The sequence below is a fragment of the Heptranchias perlo genome, chromosome 10, assembly GCF_035084215.1.
Source record: "Heptranchias perlo isolate sHepPer1 chromosome 10, sHepPer1.hap1, whole genome shotgun sequence".
Classification (NCBI taxonomy): Eukaryota; Metazoa; Chordata; class Chondrichthyes; order Hexanchiformes; family Hexanchidae; genus Heptranchias; species Heptranchias perlo.
In genome coordinates this window covers 46,019,279-46,039,355 of record NC_090334.1, presented here as the reverse complement: position 1 = coordinate 46,039,355, position 20,077 = coordinate 46,019,279, and the positions used below count along the sequence as shown (strand labels likewise).

Genomic DNA, 20,077 nt, shown 5'->3' with positions numbered 1-20,077 from the left:
ACCTTCAGCACTCACACTCTTCTCAGTAATTTCTAAATTGACGCATTTAGGGACAAGGATGGTGTCAATGGCGGTTTCTACAGGCAACGCAGACCTGGGCCTGACTCGAGCACGGCTCGCAATGTACAACAATAGTTTTTGTGACGCCATCGTGGGTGCAGGGCGGCTGCGTGGTTCTCTATTAACAGCCTGTGCAAAACAGGTTAAGCGCACAACATCCATAGGACCTCCTGTAACCGGTGGCTCTACCCGCGGGAGGTACGGGGTTTCAGCAGTAGGTGTTTACTTGTTTGTAGCAGAGACTCGTTGTCAAATGCGGCTGACAGCCTCATCCCATCAGGCGTCGCTAAGTCCCGAGCAACAACATGGCGGATCCGAGGGAGAAAGCGCTTCAGGATTACAGGAAGAAATTACTGGAGCACAAAGAGATCGACGGCCGCTTGAAGGAGTGTGCGTTTTCCATATTTTACTAATCTTCAATGGGTTGTGGGGTGAAAGCGGCTTCCACGTTTTGTGTGAACGAGTAATGGCGGTGCCGGCTCCGGCTCGCTTTGTCATGCATTGAGCAAGGGGTGAAGCCGGGGCCGAGTGAGTTATAGCATTACCAGCGGGCATTGCCGGGCCGGATCAGGACTGCCCCAGCTCCCGGTCCCGGGGACTTCAGTGCGATATGTTTCTAATGTGCAGAAGTAAAATGTAGGATTCAGATGTGAAGCGGCGAGTTTATTGTTGCGAGGTCTATTGTGGGCCCAGGTAGTAAAGTGGTGATCGAGCAGTTCAAAAACCGTAGCTTTTGACTATTTGGGAAGTTATCAAGTTACGTTAATGAGATATTTTATGCGAATAAACCCAGAAGCGGTTTGTTGCAATATCTAGCTCCTTAATTCATAGGATGTTATAGCACAGAAGCAGGCCATTCGGTCCATTGTGCCTGTGCCGGCTCGTTGAAAGAGCTATCCGATTAGTCCGCCAGTGCCCCCCACCCCGTACAGAGTGTTCTTGCTGAAGCTGTAGTTTTGAATACAATGTTTTACTTGTATTCACATTTTAATTTTTGTAATGTTGCTTTAACGGTGAGACATTAACAAACCGTTTTGAACAGAGGGATGTCAGGATCCCTAAAATTTGAGTGACTCGGTTGTCCATTACTGGAAGAAATTGATAAAACATGTCTATTATGAAACAAAATACAAGTATATGCCCAATAAGAATTCAGTATTAGCCAGAGACTGCATAAAAATTAAAACAGAAAATACTGGAAACAGGTCAGTCAGAATCTACGAAGAGGACAGACAAGTTAACGTTTTATCAAGACCCTTCTTCAAGGGTCTGTTTTTGTTTAAGATTTCCAGCAACAGCAGTATTTTGCTTTTTACTATATAGAAAATAACTGGAAAAACGTTTGTCAAACCTTGTTTTAGGGAAATAGATTGCATGTATACTGTATCAAAACACCCCATTATTATGCTATTTTGATAAAGCTTTTAGTTTATTTATGAATATTTTTACAGAAAATTCATTTGTGGAAAAATGGTAGCTTGTGAAATATTCCAAGAGATAACACTCAATTGAGTAATTTTCAGTTTTAAATCTTCTGATCAGTTTTTGTATGATTTTATGCTACACAAATTAAAAAGAGGAAACCATTTTTATATTTAACTTCATGGAGAGAACTTATAGAGAAAAAAATATTATAAAATCAGGCTTTCTTTTTAGGACTCTGCTACTCCCACTACACTTTCTCCCTCAGCTGGGGGAGTTTGACTAATGCACAGGCTCTATAATTGGCTGATGAGCCGAATGCTTCTGTCAGGTGGGATCAGTCCCGCTAGGTCTTTAGAAAATCTCCATGGTAATGGAAGAGGCCTTGGGAAATGTTGCCTGTTACCACTTTTAACTGGAGATTTTTAGGTGCAGGGGAAACATAACTAAACAAAGAAAAAATACAATTCAGTAACTTTTTCCTACAAACTGTGTGTGTGTTGCATGGGCAACTATTGTCAAATAATCTGAAGTCCTAAATACAATAATTCATTTTTCTCTGCATACTCTTAACCTGTGAGCACACAATGCAATCTTGCACATTTGACCCATACAGTCCTGTGGTGTTTCTATAAGTATTTATCACAAAATATACTTTTCACTCCAAATCCCAGATTTCCATACTTGAGTTGTTTAGTGCTTGAGTTCACAAAATTTGCACACAAATACAACAAACTAAAAGAAGAAATCTTATTGTGCAATGGGGTGGTCCTACAGTAGCATTAAATGCTCCGCTAGCATCAAATGAGATGTTATATTCTGTGTTCATGAACATATGCTCTTCATGGTATCCAAATCCTTTGCAAAATTATTTGCTAAATGATGATTTGTCAAAAAATTGTGTTTTCTTCCCCGTTTAGGTACTAGCTGTGAGCTAATTCTATGTCACCAGTTACATTTGTAGATTTCTGAATATGTGCTGTTTAGAAATGTAAATCCTTTTTAAATGAAAATATTTAAGCGTGATGATATCAGTATGCTAAATGAGGAAGTAGTAACTGAACCTCTAATTCTAACAAGTTCCAGAAACTACAGATATATTTATAAATGTTGTATTTCTACAATGCAGTCCTTCCTCATTACATATTGGAGAAAGTTAGAATTGCAGAATTTAACACCACAAAAGGAGAATGTTCAGTCCATTGCTCTTGTGCTGGCTTTGAAAGAACTTTCCATTTAATCCCATTCCCTTGCCTTTTCCCCATATCCTTTAAATTTTTTCTATTTCAATTATTTATCCATTTCCTTTTTTAAAGTTAATGCAGATTCTGCTTCCATGACTGTTTCTGGTACGACATTCCAGATCTAAACAACCCTTTGTGCAGGAAATAATTTCACCCAACTCTTTCTCCAGTCCCCGCCCCACCCCCTCCCCCAAACCATTCTTTAGGTCACCTCAAATTTATACATTCTAGTTACAGACTCACTGAACAATGGAAATAGATTTTCCCTATTTACCATACCAAAAGCCCCAGTTTTTCTAGGCTCACCTCATAACTAAAACCTCTCATCTTGGTATCATCTGTTCTGCAGCTTCGTCATGACCATGGCATCCTTAAAGTAAGGTGCCCAAAACTGGACCCAATATTCTAACTGCGGCAATAATCTAATATCCTATTAACTTTCCTAAGTTAACAATTTGATTGCCATAAAAATTACCTGGATTGTATCACTAACGACAAGAATCTATGAATAGCATAAAAACTGAGATCAGGTAACTAAACCTAGTTCTGCTTTGACATGGATGGATCAGTGGGATGGGCCAGTTGTGTGGTTGGTAACTTATTGTGCTTGCTATTGTGTTTTAGAATGGGGAAAAAGTGGGGGAGTGAAATAAAATAACACATCTAAAAATGCACAAGCAGTTTAGAAAATGAATACACAGGCCTTTTCCTTGTTTGATACTCTAGCTTGTTATATGTTATTGAATATTTTAAGTTAATCATAATTGTATTTATGTAAGAGAGCACTTGAGTATCGCTGCCTTGTTAATCTATCTAACCTGTAAAATTAAAGTTCAAACCTTTTTCCTGTATACAGTAAGAGAACAACTGAAGGAACTAACTAAGCAGTATGAAAAATCTGAAAATGACCTCAAAGCTCTTCAGAGTGTGGGACAGGTAAGAGTTTATCATTCCTTCACCAAAGTACAATGTGTGTTTTTCTGCAGTTAATATTGAAGAGGAATAAAATTAATTTATTTTCCTCAGATTGTCGGTGAAGTGCTGAAACAGCTTACAGAAGAGAAATGTAAGTATTGCAATTTGATTGCTGGTGACTACAATTCACCTTAACTGACCCTCATAAATCAAAAATAATGATCATCTAACTTTGTTTTTTTCTGTGTAGTTATTGTGAAGGCTACAAATGGACCACGATATGTTGTTGGCTGCCGTCGGCAGGTAAAATATTCAAAATTGTACAGACAAGTCGTATCTAAAGCAAAAAAATCAGTTGGGGCTCCTGCTCTTGATTTGTATCTGGTGATCTCTGTTGGAAAGTATGCACGTGTAGATTTTGGGCAAAGAGGTTTGGGATCTACTGCAGTGTACCCCATTGTAAAATAGTTTGCTCTTGCTCACTGTTTCGGCTCGTGAATTATAGACCGTTGGGTGAGATACTAGTGGGCTATCAGCATCCATGGAACTGTACCATTGCATGAGTTATCATTTGAGAGGAGATGTTTGGAAAAGGGGACGAAAGAATATGGGTGGCAAACAGGGTGCTGACTTGTTTTTGTTAAGAAACCATACTTATATTGTACATGGGGGTGGCAGCAAACCTATAACCAAAATCATTTTTATATAAAACAAAGCATCAAACTATGGAGTGTGACTGATTGATGAGATTGAGTTGAAACCACAATTTGCTTCATTAGTACTGCAGTAAGAAATTTGGGATGGCACTATGACTGTTGTATTATACTTTTGGAGTCCAAATTTTGGCAAAGGTTGCTCTTGCTCTGAAAGTATAGCATAACGTTTTGTTAGTTGTAGCTCTTACCAGACGATTAATATCGGTCATGCCAGACACTTTGTACCAAGCTGAATTACCAAACAGGTTTATTTGTGGAAGAGGTATTTTGCAAAATTAGTGAAAATTGGTCAGTTTTGAACCAGTTAACAAGAGTTATAGACAAACCAGTAGGTTGAATAATTCTTGTCTTTGCAAACTTTTCCAGTAATAGGCAATTAACTCTTTAGGGAGATATTATCCTAACCCCTACTGATCGTAGTTGTATTTGGAATTACGTAGGTGTCGCGACTTATGTAGTCAACGTCTTGCCTCAATATTCATTGTCAGAAATGTCAAAACCTTGTAATATTCATCCCTTGATATGCAGTCTTTGCCATTGAGAAGCCGCCCTGTGAGACTATGGTAATCACTCACATCATGGATGGCCATACCATTAACACATAAAAGCCCACCCAAAAAAAACGGGTCATTGAGGGCTATCTAAGTTAAAGAGTTGTCCTGAATAGATCAATTGCTTAAGTATTTCTCGCACTTGATCATTGTTTTCCTGAGATTCAATGTCTGTTGGTAATCAACAGTTTCTTTGATCTGCTTCAAACAGAGCCAGAGAAACATAGCCACTTTCTCAGTACGAAGTGGCAGAAGCCATTTTGAGGGTGGTACCTCTTTTTTAAAGCTTGTTTTTTTAATCTATGTCACATTTCCTTATAAACAATTTTACAACACCAAGTTATAGTCCAGCAATTTTATTTGAAATTCACAAGCTTTCGGAGGCTTCCTCCTTCCTCAGGTGAATGTGGAAATGAAATCCTCGAACTCTTCGCATTTTTGATATAGGCAGTACCATAATAGGTTTACAGAAGCATTTTTGGGTGGTGGGGGGAAGATAGAAATACATAGAGGGAAATATATCTGGTCCAATTAATCCAGGGAAATAGCATAGAACCTGTACACTACTCCTAATTAGTCATTCGGAAACTTGTAAAAAACGGCATCTCCACATCACATATACCTTGGACAAAAGTGTAACCTGCAGGAATTGTGGCCACAGCTACAAGACCTAGTTGTACAAGTTTCTGAATGACTAATTAGGAGTAGTGTACAGGTTCTATGCTATTTCCCTGGATTAATTGGACCAGATATATTTCCCTCTATGTATTTCTATTCTCCTTCACTCCCTTCTTCCCCCCCCCCCCCCTCCCCCCCCAAAATTGCTTCTGTAAACCTATTATGCTCCGAAAGCTTGTGATTCCTTACATTCGTCAACCCCAGTCCATCACGGGCATCTCCACATTCTATCAAAAATGTTTAATGATCAACTATTCCATAGGGGTTTGTACGTAAACTAGATTGTGTATTCGCTATCTGATAACTGTTTCAAACATATTAGTTACCCATCTTCTGAACTCTAATTTTTCTTTATTTTGCATGCACAAATTAAAAATTGGATTGTCTCCTAATCTAGAAGTTTTACCTTTGAACTAATAAAGTAGATCAACTTTCGTCTGTAGTTAAATACTACCTGGACATATTGCAGTGATGTGGAATGTATATAATGGAAGTACACTGTGTTAAGGAAGTAGTTCAGGTAAAAGTCCAAAAATCACTTTTTGTTTAAACATTTGTCCAGAAAATTGTATCTGCCGAATTTATTTTTTTTAAAGTTAAAAGGTCAGTATGGGATGGCTGGCCTCCTAATAGTGACCACCATTGTCATTGTATTTTTGAGGCTATGTACTGAACTAAGCAGTGGGTTGAGAAATATTGGGAGCCGAGGCTGCATAACGAAATGCTGCCCAACCGTAGAAACACGGCTAAGATGGTGGCCCTAATGATGGCCATGCATTAAATGCTTGGTCTTGTTTTAAAATAAATATCTTGTGTATCTCTTGAACATGTTACTATAATATATCATGATCTAGAAGACACTCATTATTTTAGGGGCAACAAAAACAACTACTTGCATTTCAATAGTGCTTTTAACGTAGTAAAATGTCCCATGGCGCTTCACAGGACCCTAATCAGACAAAAAAATTGACACCGACAGGATAATAAATTCTTCTTAAATGCTAATACTGTGTGGGGAGATGTTACTAATTTTTTCTTAAAAGTATGCACGGTTAAATACCTAACAGAAGCCAGAATTTTGTAAATATATGTGAATTTTCTGATAACGTGTTAAATACTCCTTTTTTGTTTCATAAATACAGCTTGAGAAAAGCAAGTTGAAACCTGGGACTAGAGTTGCCCTGGATATGACGACTCTGACTATAATGAGGTAGGTGTTGTAATGTAAGTCTTTTGTTCAATAATAAAAATTAAACTCAATTAGCCAGTATTGCAATAGCCTGAAAATATCAACAATGAGGGGCTCGCTTTACAGCCTGATCGATTTGAGTTACTCCAACCTCAGTCTACCCACAATTCCTGAACAAGTTTTGTTTTTGAAATGCCTGGACGCCATCTTTAGATGGAGCATTCCACAATAGTAGAACATAAGAAATAGGAGCAGGAGTAGGCCATACGGCCCCTCGAGCCTGCTCCGCCATTCAATAAGATCGTGGCTGATCTTCGATCTCCCACCCGCTCCCCATAGAGTCCAAAAATCTATGGATCTCAGCCTTGAATATACTCGGACTCAGCATTCACAGCCCTCTTGAGTAGAGAATTCCAAATATTCACAACCCTCTGAGTGAAGAAATTCCATCTCATCTTAGTCCTAAATAGCCGACCCCATATCCTGTGACTATACCCACTAGTTGTAGACTCTCCAGCCAGGAGGAACAACCTCTGAGCATCTACCCTGTCAAACCTCCTCAGAATCTTATGTTTCAATGAGATCACCTCTTCTTCTTCTAAAGTCCAGAGATTATAGGCCCATTCTACTCAATTTCTCCACAAATGTCAACCCTCTCATCCCTGGAATCAATCTAGTGAACCTTCGTTGCATCGCCTCTAAGGCAAGTATATCCTTCCTTGGTTAAGGTGACCAAAACTGTACACAGTACTCCAGGTGTGGTCTCACCAAAGCCCTGTACAATTGTAGTAAGACTCCCTTACTCTTGTACCCCAACCCCCTTGCAATAAAGGCCAACATGCCATTTGCCTTCCTAATTGCTTGCTGTACCAGCATGCTAACTTTGTGTTTCTTGTAGTGTTTAAAAAAGGATGTTCATTCTGCTGTACATCATTAAGGAGCATTTTTGGGGTTGTGGAATGGTGAAGGTAGTCCTGCCATTAGAGGTTAAGAATTCTATTCTGCATTGTGGCTTGGGAGTGGTGGAATAAGATAACATTTATGGATACAAATAGCTCTATGGTTACAGTCTGATCAGTTGTAATAAGTGGTAAGCTATAAATGTAGTATACTTGTGTAATAGGTATTTGCCACGAGAAGTGGATCCATTGGTGTACAACATGTCTCACGAAGATCCAGGAAATGTTACTTACTCTGAAATTGGTGGACTGGCTGAACAGATTAGAGAACTGCGAGAGGTGGGTCTGAGAAATTTGTTACATTGATATAAATATTGAACTGTTCTGTGAAACTGGTTGTGCTTGTAGATCTTCTCTTTTGCTGCAATTGAAATTGTTCTGCGATTGCAGGTTATAGAGCTACCACTTACAAACCCAGAACTGTTTCAGCGTGTAGGAATCATCCCACCAAAAGGTTGCCTGCTCTACGGACCACCAGGTAAATGACCTTAGATGTTTTCATTACATTACTCTTGAGTAGTTAGAAATTAATCCTGTTAACACTACTGTATTAAATTAGAAATATGAATATTTTGCAATATTTAAGTATTCATAGCACCTTCTCAAGGGCAATTAGGGATGGGCAATAAATGCTGGCCTTGCCAGCGATGCCCACATCCCATGAACGAATAAAAAAAAATTATACGGGAGCGTTATTCCTGGTTGAGTCAGACTGGATTCTGAATTTCTTTTGGGGGGCTTTGCAAGATGACCCAACATACTCAGTTTCACAGTTGAAGTTGCCGTCACATGTCCAGATGTAAGAATATTGATTTGACCCTAGTAACTCATACAGTTTATCCCACAACACAAGTAAGTAAATGGACGTTTTCCGGAAAACGTGGTATAGTACTGCAACACATTTCTGCTGCAGCCCACCTGAAACTTTTCAAATCTCAATTGGACAGAGACTAGGTTCATCTGTAGAGGAAAGAGGATATTGGAGGATGAGTCATCCCATTCCAATCACATGCCCAGCAGTCCAAGCAAGAGCAGAGGCATGGGGACATGACGTTTGTCAGGCTGCCAATTTGGCTGAGAAGTGGTGTAGCAGAAAAAAAACCTTAAAATGGTCCATTTTTCATTTATTATAGCATAAAAGTTTGATTTGGTGAAACACCTATTTATGTAAAAGGGAGAAAATATCCCTAATTGCCCTTGAGAAGGTGCTATGAAGAAGGTTATCTAGGATTGCAACGGGATCTTGATAAATTGGGCCAGTGGGCCGATGAATGGCAGATGGAGTTTAATTTAGATAAATGTGAGGTGATGCATTTTGGTAGATCGAATCGGGCCAGGACCTACTCCGTTAATGGTAGGGCGTTGGGGAGAGTTATAGAACAAAGAGATCTAGGAGTACAGGTTCATAGCTCCTTGAAAGTGGAGTCACAGGTGGATAGGGTGGTGAAGAAGGCATTCGGCATGCTTGGTTTCATTGGTCAGAACATTGAATACAGGAGTTGGGATGTCTTGTTGAAGTTGTACAAGACATTAGTAAGGCCACACTTGGAATACTGTGTACAGTTCTGGTCACTATTATAGAAAGGATATTATTAAACTAGAAAGAGTGCAGAAAAGATTTACTAGGATGCTACCGGGACTTGATGGTTTGACTTATAGGGAGAGGTTGGATAGACTGAGACTTTTTTCCCTGGAGAGTAGGAGGTTTAGGGGTGATCTTATAGAAGTCTATAAAATAATGAGGGGCATAGATAAGGTAGATAGTCAAAATCTTTTCCCAAAGGTAGGGGAGTCTATAACGAGGGGACATAGATTTAAGGTGAGAGGGGAGAGATACAAAAGGGTCCAGAGGGGCAATTTTTTCACTCAAAGGGTGGTGAGTGTCTGGAACGAGCTGCCAGAGGCAGTAGTAGAGGCGGGTACAATTTTGTCTTTTAAAAAGCATTTGGACAGTTACATGGGTAAGATGGGTATAGAGGGATATGGGCCAAGTGCAGGCAATTGGGACTAGCTTAGTGGTATAAACTGGGCAACATGGACATGTTGGGCCGTAGGGCTTGTTTCCATGTTGTAAACTTCTGTGATTCTATGATTCTATATGTTTTTCAAGAAAATCCCATCTAACAATGAGTGGAAATTGTATATGCCTTGAAGGAACAAAATGTAAATCTGTGATTATTTTTTTCAGGTACAGGAAAAACACTCTTAGCAAGAGCTGTTGCCAGTCAATTAGACTGCAACTTCTTAAAGGTATATATAGAAGTAACCTATTGGTCTGTTTTGAACTAAATAGGGTATAGTAATGAACGTTAGTGGGAAGAATTAATTCATTTGTGAAACTGAAAATTTAAAACTTTTTTTAATAGGTCGTTTCCAGCTCCATTGTTGATAAGTACATTGGCGAAAGTGCTCGTTTAATCAGAGAGATGTTCAACTATGCCAGGGATCATCAACCGTGTATCATTTTTATGGATGAGATAGATGCTATTGGTAAGCTTGTTGTCTGTACCTTTTCAATTCAAAACATTAACTTGTGGCAAGAATTGCAATTGAATCTTGATTTTCCTTTAAATCAATGTAAAGTCCTGCTTTTCCCTGATTCCATCTGAACCTCCATGAGGCAACTAAAGAACCCAAAAGCTGATCTATATTTTTACTTCAAAATCAAAAGCAAAATACTGCGTATGCTGAAAATCTGAACTAAAAACAGAAAATGCTGGAAATGCTCAGCAAGTGAAGCAACATCTGTGGAGAATAAAACAGTTAACGTTTCAGGTCAAAGACCTTTTGTTAGAACTGGAAGATGTTAAAGTTTTTAAGCAAGTACAGAGCCAGGGAAGGGAGGGGAGGGGAGGAAAGAACAAAAGGGAAGGTCTGTGAGAGGGTAGAGGACAAGAGTGATTAAATGACAAAATGGATGATGGTACAAGGCAAGGAGGGTGGTAATGGGACAGGTTAAGAAACAAAAGATTGGTCTGGTGTAGCTGTGAATGGCAACAGCAGAACCATTACCAGCACTTGCTGTCTGAAAAAATGGGAGCAGTGGTTATGGTCTGAAGTTATTGAAATCAGTGTTGAGTCCAGAGGGTTGTAAAGTGCCTAAATGAAAGATGAGATGCTGTTCCTCGAGCTTCTGTAGAGCTTCATTAGAACAGTATAAGAGGCCAAGGACAGAGAGGTCAGAGTGGGACAAGGAATTAAAATGGCAAGCGACCGGCAGGTCAGGGTCACGCTTGCGGACAGAGCGGAGGTGTTCAGAAAAGCGATCACCCAATCTGCGTTTGGTCTCCCCAGTGTAGAGGAGACCACATTGTGAGCAGTGAATACAGTATACTAAATTGAAATAACTACAGTAATCCACTGTTTCACTTGGAAGAAGTGTTTGGGGCCCTGGATGGTGGGAAGGGAGGAGGTGATGGGTCAGGTGTTGCATCTCCTGAGCTCTCAAGGGAAGATGCGTGGGAAGGAGAGCGAGTTATGGAAGACTGGACCAGGGAGTTGCGGAGGGAGCGGTCCCTTCGGAATGCTGGAAGGGGAGGGGAAGATGTGTTTGGTGGGATCGTGCTGGAGGTGATGGAAATGGCGGAGGATGATCCGTTGAATTTGGAGGCTGGTGGGGTGGAAGGGGAACCCTATCATGGTTCTGGGAGGGGAGGGAAGGGGTGAGGGCAGAAGTGCAGAAAATAGAACGGCATGTTCAAGGGCCCAGTCAACCATGGTGGAGGGGAATCCTCGGTTGAGGAAAAAGGAAGACATATCGGAAGCACTGTTGTGGAAGGTGGCATCCTCAGAACAGATGCAATAGAGAAACTTGGAGAAGGGAAGCAGGGTGGGAGGAAGCATAATCAAGGTAGCTGTGGGAGTCAGTGGGCTTACAATAGATATTGGTGGACCTATTTCAGTCTATCCCCAGAAATGGAGATAGAGAAGTCGAGGAAGGGAACAGTCTGAGATGGATCACGTGAAGGCGAAGGAAGGATGGAAATTGAAAGCAAAGTTGATGAAATTTTCCAATTCGTGACGAGAGCAGGAAGCAGCACTGATACGGTCATCAATGTACCAGAAAAAGAAGCGAGGGAGGGGACCTGAGTAGGACTGGAACAAGGAATATTCCATGTATCCCAGAAAAAGGCAAGCATAGTTGGGATCCATACCCTTATCCTCACCTTCCACCCCACCAGCCTCCACATTCAACGGATCATCCTCCACCATTTCCGCCATCTCCAGCACGATCCCAACACATCTTCCCCTCCCCTCCCTTTTCAGCATTCCGAAGGGACCGCTCACTCCGTGACTCCCTGGTCCACTCTTCCAACACCCACTCTCATCCCCACGGCACCTTCCCGTGCGAGCACAGGAAATGCAACACCTGCCCCTTCACCTCCTCCCTTCCCACCGTCAGGGCCCCAAACACTCCTTCTTTCAATTTAGAATACTGTATTCGCTGCTCACAATGCGGTCTCTACATTGGGGAGACCAAGCGCAGATTGGGAGATTGCTTTGCCGAACACCTCCACTCTGACAGCAAGCGTGCCCTGACCTGCCGGACGCTTGCCATTTTAATTCCTTGTCCCACTCCTACTCTGACCTCTCTGTCCGCGGCCTCTTACACTGTTCCAATGAAGCTCGACAGAAGCTCGAGAAACAGCACCTCATCTTTCGTTTAGGCACTTTACAACCCTCTGGACTCGACATTGATTTCGATAACTTCAGACCATAACCACTGCTCTCATTTTTTCAGACAGCAGGTGCTGGTAATGGTTCTGCTGTTGCCATTCACAGCGACTCCAGACTGATCTTTTGTTTCTTAACCTGTCCCATTACCACCCTCCTTGCCTTGCACCATTATCCGTTTTGTCATTTAATCACTCTTGTGATTCTACCCTATCACACACCTTCCCTTTCGTTCTATTTCCCCCCCTCCTTTCCCTGGCTCTGTACTTGCTTAAAAACTTTAACTCTAGCATCTTCCGGTTCTGACGAAAGGTCTTCGACCTGAAACGTTAACTCTGTTTCTTTCTCCACAGATGCTGCCTCACTTGCTGAGCTTTTCCAGCATTTTCTGTTTTTATTCTATATTTCTATTTTTACTTTCCTTTTAAAGTGTGATACTTTTCCCATATGTCTTCAGAAATTACTTGGCTGCTTAATTTCAAAGTTAAACTGAGTCTTAAATGTACAAGAAAACCCACTGCAATAATATCATTTTGCAGGTGGTCGCCGTTTCTCTGAAGGCACCTCAGCTGATCGAGAGATTCAGAGAACTCTCATGGAGGTAAGGATTTGTGATTTAAAACATGGGAGACGTGCATTGTTAATAATCAATTGAAGCTGTTCGTCTTTTAGCTTAGTGCATATAAAATAAATGTAGCAGTTTTATGTAAACTTACCTTGTTTACTTTTTTGTAAGCACTGTGAAAATCTTCATTAAGAACTGTTATCATTCAAAAATTCTAGATACCAGGGAACACAATTTAACTATCAAGTTGATTTATAATTTTCTACAAATACTTGGAACCACTGGGACATTAGTCATATACTAGTCGAGAGCTTCCTGCAAATTGTCATTTATTTGTGGGCATGTTCTGATAAAGAACGCTACATGCAAATTTTCGATTATCCAGGTTCTTCATCTCCTATGTCGGTTCATTAGCCGTCTGAAAATTTGTACTTTGGTTGATAAAAATCATAACTTAAGATCTTGCTGAACACACTAGCCCTGGAATTGAAGATATCTGCAGATAATGGTAAAGATAAATAGATGAAGGATGCAGCGCTACTGACTCTCTTCCTTTCTCTCCACCCCTGCACGCACCATCCATCATACTTATGTATACTTGGTAGCATCCCTTACAGTATTTCCTTAAGTTATGAGTTGTTGTGCAACTGTACCTGCACTTTTGCCAGACCATTTAAACAGTTATGCTGCACTAACGGGTAAGAAATTGACATGATAGCATTTCTCTTAATTATCAATAACCAGCTCGTTATTCATGTGCTTTCAAGACTGACCCTACATTGTTGAGGAAAGTGTAAATACTTAATCCAACAACTTGTTGCTGTTCAGTGAGCCCACTTGTAGTGATTGAGCATCTCCACATAAGAATAATTATCCAGGAAGTTGTCATTCCACAGCCAATGTGTCAATTGTTAGCTGCAGAAGGACTCGTATGGTAGAAGCCCTCCCCTGCCCAGGGGCTGGTATGCAACACATTAGAATTTGCAGGTTTTTTTTCTCTGTATCCTGGAAATGGTGAATCATGTGTCTACTGTCCAAATTTGCAACCTCTTAGAGTTCATGTAATCCTGGCATGACACAGGCCAAAAGTACTTAGTTAATACAAAATAATAATCCTTATATAAAGTAATAATTGTCATTGTATATGAGGACCAGTGTTAGTTTTTTACTCCTACGTGAATGAGTGGCATTTGTGTACATACTGATCTATATCTAATTTAAGACTATATGCTTGTCAGACTATCTTGATGTGTTTTAGATCAAATTGATGACTTAACTGCATTATTTTGTAGCTGCTGAATCAAATGGATGGCTTTGATACTCTTCATAGAGTTAAAATGATAATGGCTACAAACAGGCCAGACACATTAGATCCTGCTTTGTTGCGTCCTGGAAGGCTTGATAGAAAGATTCGTAAGTATTTCTCAATATCAGAGTTGAGATTGTTTTAGGAAGAATATTATACATAAATGAAATATTGCAAGACTACATAACTAAATTTTAATTAAAATCTGCACTTCTAGATATTGAACTTCCAAATGAGCAAGCAAGATTGGATATTCTGAAAATTCATGCTGGTCCCATCACAAAGCATGGTGAAATAGGTATGCTAAGTTCTTCCACCTTTTATACATGTAAATCAAATTCACTAAAAGTGAAAACTGTATAGGAACTGAACTAGAATTCTATCTGTTAATTTTCTGGATAAGTATCATGGTTGAGTACAGGATCAATGCATGTCATGGTTTAATGGTGGAATCTCTGTTCAGTCATTGTATGATGGAGCTTGCTGAGGCTCCAGTATGTCACTGTGAATTTAGTGTCTTCTAAAACTGGTATAAATACTTCAACTTCATTACCCACTTTAGAGAGGATAAGACCCCTGGTCCGGATGGATTGCATCTGTGAATATTAAAAGAAGTTAGGGAGGAGATAGCAAAGGCACTATTACATATATATATAAAAAATCACTAGAAAAGGGAATAGTGCCAGAGGACTTGCAGACAGCTAATGTTATTCCTGTATTTAAAAAGGGAAATAGAACAAGTCCACGGAACTATAGACCAGTTAGCTTAATGTTGGTGGTAGGAAAGATAATGGAATCTTTACTCAAATATATAATAGAAAGACATCTAGAGAATGAAAATATAATAAAGAATAGTCAGCAAGGATTTCAGAAAAGAAAGTCATGCATGACCAACCTTATTGTGTTCTTTGAAGAAGTAACAGAAAAAATAGACAAGGGTAATATAGTAGATGTAATATATTTGGATTTTCAAAAGACCTTTGATAAGGTACCGCATTTTAGACTCATGGCTAAGGTCAGAGCATGTGGAGTCAGAATGAATAGCAAGTTGGCTACAAAACAGAAAGCAGAGAGTATAGGGGTTCAGGGTCGCTACTCAGACTGGCAAAAGGTAGGAAGTGGTGTTCCACAGGGATTGGTGCTGGGACCACTGTTCACAATTTACATAAACGATTTGGATTCGGGAATCGGAAGTACAATTTCAAAATTTGCGGATGACCCAAAGGAAGAATGCATCAAAGTGCAAGAGGACATAAATAAACGTACAGAATGGGCATATACTTGGCAAATGAATTTCAATATAGATAAGTGTGAGCTGGTGCATTTTGGTAGGCAGAGTAAGGAGGCCACATACTGCTTGGATAATAGTCTATATGGGATAGAGGAGCAGAGGGATCTAGGAGTACAGATGCACAAATCACTAAAAGTAACAATGCAAGTTAATAAGGCCATAAAAAAGGCAAATCAAGCACTTGGGTTCATTTCTAGAGGGATAGAATTGAAAAACAAAGAAGTTATGTTAAACTTGTATGGAACCTTGGTTTGACCACACTTCAGAGTATTGTGCACAGTTCTGGTCTGCATATTATAGAAAGGATATAGAGGCATTGGAGACGGTGCAAAAAAGATTCACTAGGATGATACCAGAACTGAGAGGATATCCTTATCACGAAAGGCTGAACAGGCTGGGGTTCTTTTCTCTAGAAAAGAGAAGGCTGAGAGGTGACCTGATAGATGTCTTTAAGATAATGATAGAGTAGACGTGGAGAAAACGTGTCCACATAGGGGAGTCCAAAACTAGAGGTCATAAATATAAAATAGTTGCTAATAAAATATGGAATTCAGGAGAAACTACCCAAAGAGTGGTAAGAATGTGGAACGAGTAGTTGAGACAAATAGCATAAATGCATTTAAGGGGAAGCTAGATAAACACATGAGGGAGAAAGGAATAGAAGGGTATCCTGATAGGGTTCGATGAAGTAGGGAGGGCGGAGGCTCGTGTGGAGCATAAATGCTGGCAGAGACCAGTTGGGCCGACTGGCCTGTTTCTGTGCTGTAGTTTCAATGTAACTCGATGTAAAATTCAGTATCTGTAAATGTTGAAGTTGAACAATGCAAAGTGTTTTAAAATCCATTCAGTGTGAAATTTAACTATATCAGATGTCCAAATACATTTTTAGTGAAATTTTATTTTGGTATTTAAAAGATTTAAACACAATGCACTAATATTTTAAAAATGTGTTGTGCAGTAGTAGTCTTTTGAATCATAAAAATAATCAATGTGTAACCATTCCTGAAGACAATATTTGGATTATTGCCCCTCTAGAAATGAGTGAAGTAAGGCAATGAAATTTTGCACCTTTCTCTTGGCCAGTTATATTTGATAACACTATGGGCTTGGATCTCAGGTTTGTGGGTTCATGCCCCACTCTCGGACTTGAGCACATAATCTTTGCTGACCCTTCTGTACAGTACAGAAGGAGTACTGCATTAAACCATAATTTGGCTTACACATTATACCAACATTTTGGTATAATGCCTTTTCAGGTAAAAGATTCCATAGCACTATTCAAAGACGAGTAGGGAGTTCTCGCAATTACTTTGTATTTTTTTAATTGAAACTAGTTAAGGTTGAATTTGTGGAAATTATGTATGAAAATTAATTTTTAAAAAACAATAGTTTTATGTAGAATGTACAACACACAAACAGGCCATTCAACCCAACTGGTCCATGTTGATATTTATGCTCCACACGAGCCTCCTCCCACTCCTCTTCATGTAACCCTATCAGCATAATCTTCTATTCCTTTCTCCCTCGTGTGTTTATCTAGCTTCCCCTTAAATGCATCTATGCTATTCGCCTCAATTACTCCTCGTGGTAACTAATTCCATATTCTAACCACTCTCTGGGTAAAGAAGTTTCTCCTGAATTCCCTATTGGATTTAATAGTGACTATCTTATATTTATAGCCCCTAGTTATGGTCTCCCCCATCACATGCCACATATTAGATTCCACACTATGCCAGGCTCTCACCCTTGCTGACTGTTTGAAACAGTTAAATTAAGTGGCAGGTTTTTCTTTTCATGTGCCTGGGTGTTTTGGATCACCTTGGCGCAGCTTGTGGAGGAAAATAAGATGGGATGGAAAATTGGGCTAGCTCCCTTACAGGCGTATGTTGCACCCAGGCGATCCAATATGCACAGGAACAGAAGAATCTGCCCCATTATTTCCAGGTTTTAGGCACATACTATTTCACATCTGTTGCAATATTTACACACCACAAGGACTCAAACCCATCTGCTCTTATACTGACTAATTACATGCAAAACATGCATGCCACAACTTGTGGAATTTTTCACTGCGCTGTATATTTAAAGAAAGATCATTTGCATTAGTTAAACAACACATAAACATGAGTCACAGCATGTTGCATCATTTATGCAGTTTTTGGACCTAATGAAATATGCTCACAACTTTCACATATGTCACTAGACCCACTTTTACAAATAGCATATTATACAGCAACCTGTTTAGTGTCCTGTATTTTTGATATCATTTAAAAAATATATATAATTAAAGATGCTGTCTGGACAATTTGAACCAAAACAGATATCTTGTTTCAACCAAAAATAAACCTTTCAGTATCCACAGGCAGATTGTTTCTTTTTAATTTGCTGATCAAGAAAAGGAAACTGAACATTTTTCCACATTTATCACTTAAGGTTTCAACATGCATTCTGAGGTTAGGTATAACATGGAGCAATGCAGGGTAAAGCTCCATCTATGATAAATAAGTGTAGCACACTCTTTAAATACATAGCCCTGCTGGTATATATTTAATGTTTACAGATTTAGTAGTCGAGTTCTTGTGAAGCAATTAACTTGTAACAAGGGTCTTGCCAATATATATAATGGCTCCACAAGGTCCTCTGATAGTCCAGGAGCAAATAGAATAAAATTCAATTTTTATGGTAACTTTATTTACCTTTTTCTGATATGATACACATCATTAAATTTATTCAAGCGATTGTATGTTTTTGGTTATTTTTACAGATTATGAAGCAGTTGTCAAGTTGTCAGATGGGTTTAATGGTGCAGATTTGAGGAATGTCTGCACTGAAGCAGGTACATTTGGAATCCATTTAAACTTAGAGCAGCCTTTGAAATATATTACTATTAATATGTGCATTATTTTATCATGCTGTAAAACAGCAAATCTGAAATTATTTACACTTGTAAAGAAATGCGAAGATATCATAACTTTTTGTTTTTTCTCCTTTTAGAACACATAGAATTTGCTGACTATTGTGATTGAAAATAAATATCTATTTTAATCTTTTCCCATTCAGGTATGTTTGCAATCCGTGCTGATCGTGACTATGTTATCCAGGAAGACTTTATGAAGGCTGTCCGAAAAGTTGCTGACTCTAAGAAACTAGAATCAAAGCTTGACTACAAACCTGTATAAGTTAACCCACCTTTTTAACTGTAATTGTACAGTTTTAAAGGGGTTTAAATCACATATATACCTGAAAAGAGAGAGGAATCTGATGGTTATTCTATACTGTAATTCATTACAAGTATATAATAGTATGCTGTAGACAGTAGGTGACCACTAACTTTGGTGTTCTGCTGCATTATATATGTAATGACTTGTTTCTAAGCCACAATTTGTCTAGTGGCAACAAAATTCTGTTGAAAAATGTTTTTGAAAAGCAAATGTCGCTACTGAGACATGTCTGTCTTAACAGTGTAATGTATTCTATCGTACCGAAATGACACTTAAAGCCTTTGGTACAAGTGCTCAAAATACAAGTTTATAGGTTTTTGATCATTTAATTCATTTTCCCTAGGCCTCAATAAAATTTAAATTTACAAGAACACAACCAGCTACGTTTGAATATTTACATAACACTAGCAGATCTCCTGTGACATTGTTCATGGTGAGTAAGAAGTTTTATAAAAACAGGGGTGTTTAGCCAAGTAGCATTACCAGGGGCACTGACTTATCAACATTGGGATCTGTGAACACTGGGAAGGGGACCCAGAGTCTGACCAGACAGAGATGGACAACCACGGGACTGGGGCTGCAGAATTTCCGATGTGCTCCTAGAGGCACTGAAACAAAAAATTTACCTTTTTAGTGCACTGTTAGCGAGTTTGAAGGCTTATACAGGCTTTAATATTAAAAAAAATTCCATAAACAAAAATTACCATACAAAATTCTCTCAAAAGTTCATCTATTCCGTTTCTAAGCTTTTGTATGGAAAATGTTCATTTAGCTTCATAAATGATTCCGAACAGAACGGGTTTTAGCTGAATATATGCAACCAAAATAGATGTGTGTGACTGCAAAAGGAAGATAAACAATCTGTTTTCTCTATGAATAAAGAAACTACGAATCAGAGGTGCTGATGATCACAGGTGTTTTCTGTCTGCACAATTATACAAATCAGCATTTAATAAATGTAATCACTTGTCTGAAATAAAGCTTTGAGAATTCAGTCTCCAATTTCCTTTAAAGCCTTTTGGATAAATCAAGGTCACTCTCAAATTCTGATAGGGTGAAGGGACATTCCCATCTGCCCTTCAGCACTTTCTGATGCACATATTCTTTGCAGTCAAATCCTGCAAACTTAACATACTCAGAATCCACATATATGGTCAAAAGGTCTGTCTAATTGTTGAGGAAAAAATATCCAGTCTTTTGAGATCAGATGAAGCCTTGAAGTAAAGACTTTAATGGCATTAAAAGACAATTCAGTAGGTAAATTTAATTTTAAATGTAATTTTAAT

At 39.1% G+C, this 20,077-nt stretch overlaps 1 protein-coding gene across 1 annotated transcript; it reads left to right on the top strand.

Annotated features, from left to right (window-relative positions):
• Positions 1–275: 275 nt before the first annotated feature.
• Positions 276–19,785, top strand: psmc6 (proteasome 26S subunit, ATPase 6). Its single transcript, XM_067991616.1, has 14 exons — positions 276–450; positions 3,583–3,662; positions 3,753–3,792; positions 3,892–3,944; positions 6,729–6,796; positions 7,899–8,013; positions 8,125–8,212; positions 9,923–9,984; positions 10,101–10,224; positions 12,948–13,009; positions 14,266–14,386; positions 14,497–14,577; positions 18,335–18,406; positions 18,631–19,785. The coding sequence occupies exons 1-14, from the start codon at positions 366–368 to the stop codon at positions 18,747–18,749; spliced, it is 1,170 nt and encodes a 389-aa protein (XP_067847717.1). The 5' UTR covers positions 276–365; the 3' UTR covers positions 18,750–19,785.
• Positions 19,786–20,077: the final 292 nt, after the last annotated feature.

Bases quoted from the DNA above. Each gene is read 5' to 3' on its own strand.
- psmc6 (XM_067991616.1), top strand. From the start codon at position 366: ATGGCGGATCCGAGGGAGAAAGCGCTTCAGGATTACAGGAAGAAATTA. The intron at 3,793-3,891 runs GTAAGTATTGCA...TTTTCTGTGTAG, and splicing joins ACAGCTTACAGAAGAGAAAT to TTATTGTGAAGGCTACAAAT. The intron at 13,010-14,265 runs GTAAGGATTTGT...ATTATTTTGTAG, and splicing joins TTCAGAGAACTCTCATGGAG to CTGCTGAATCAAATGGATGG.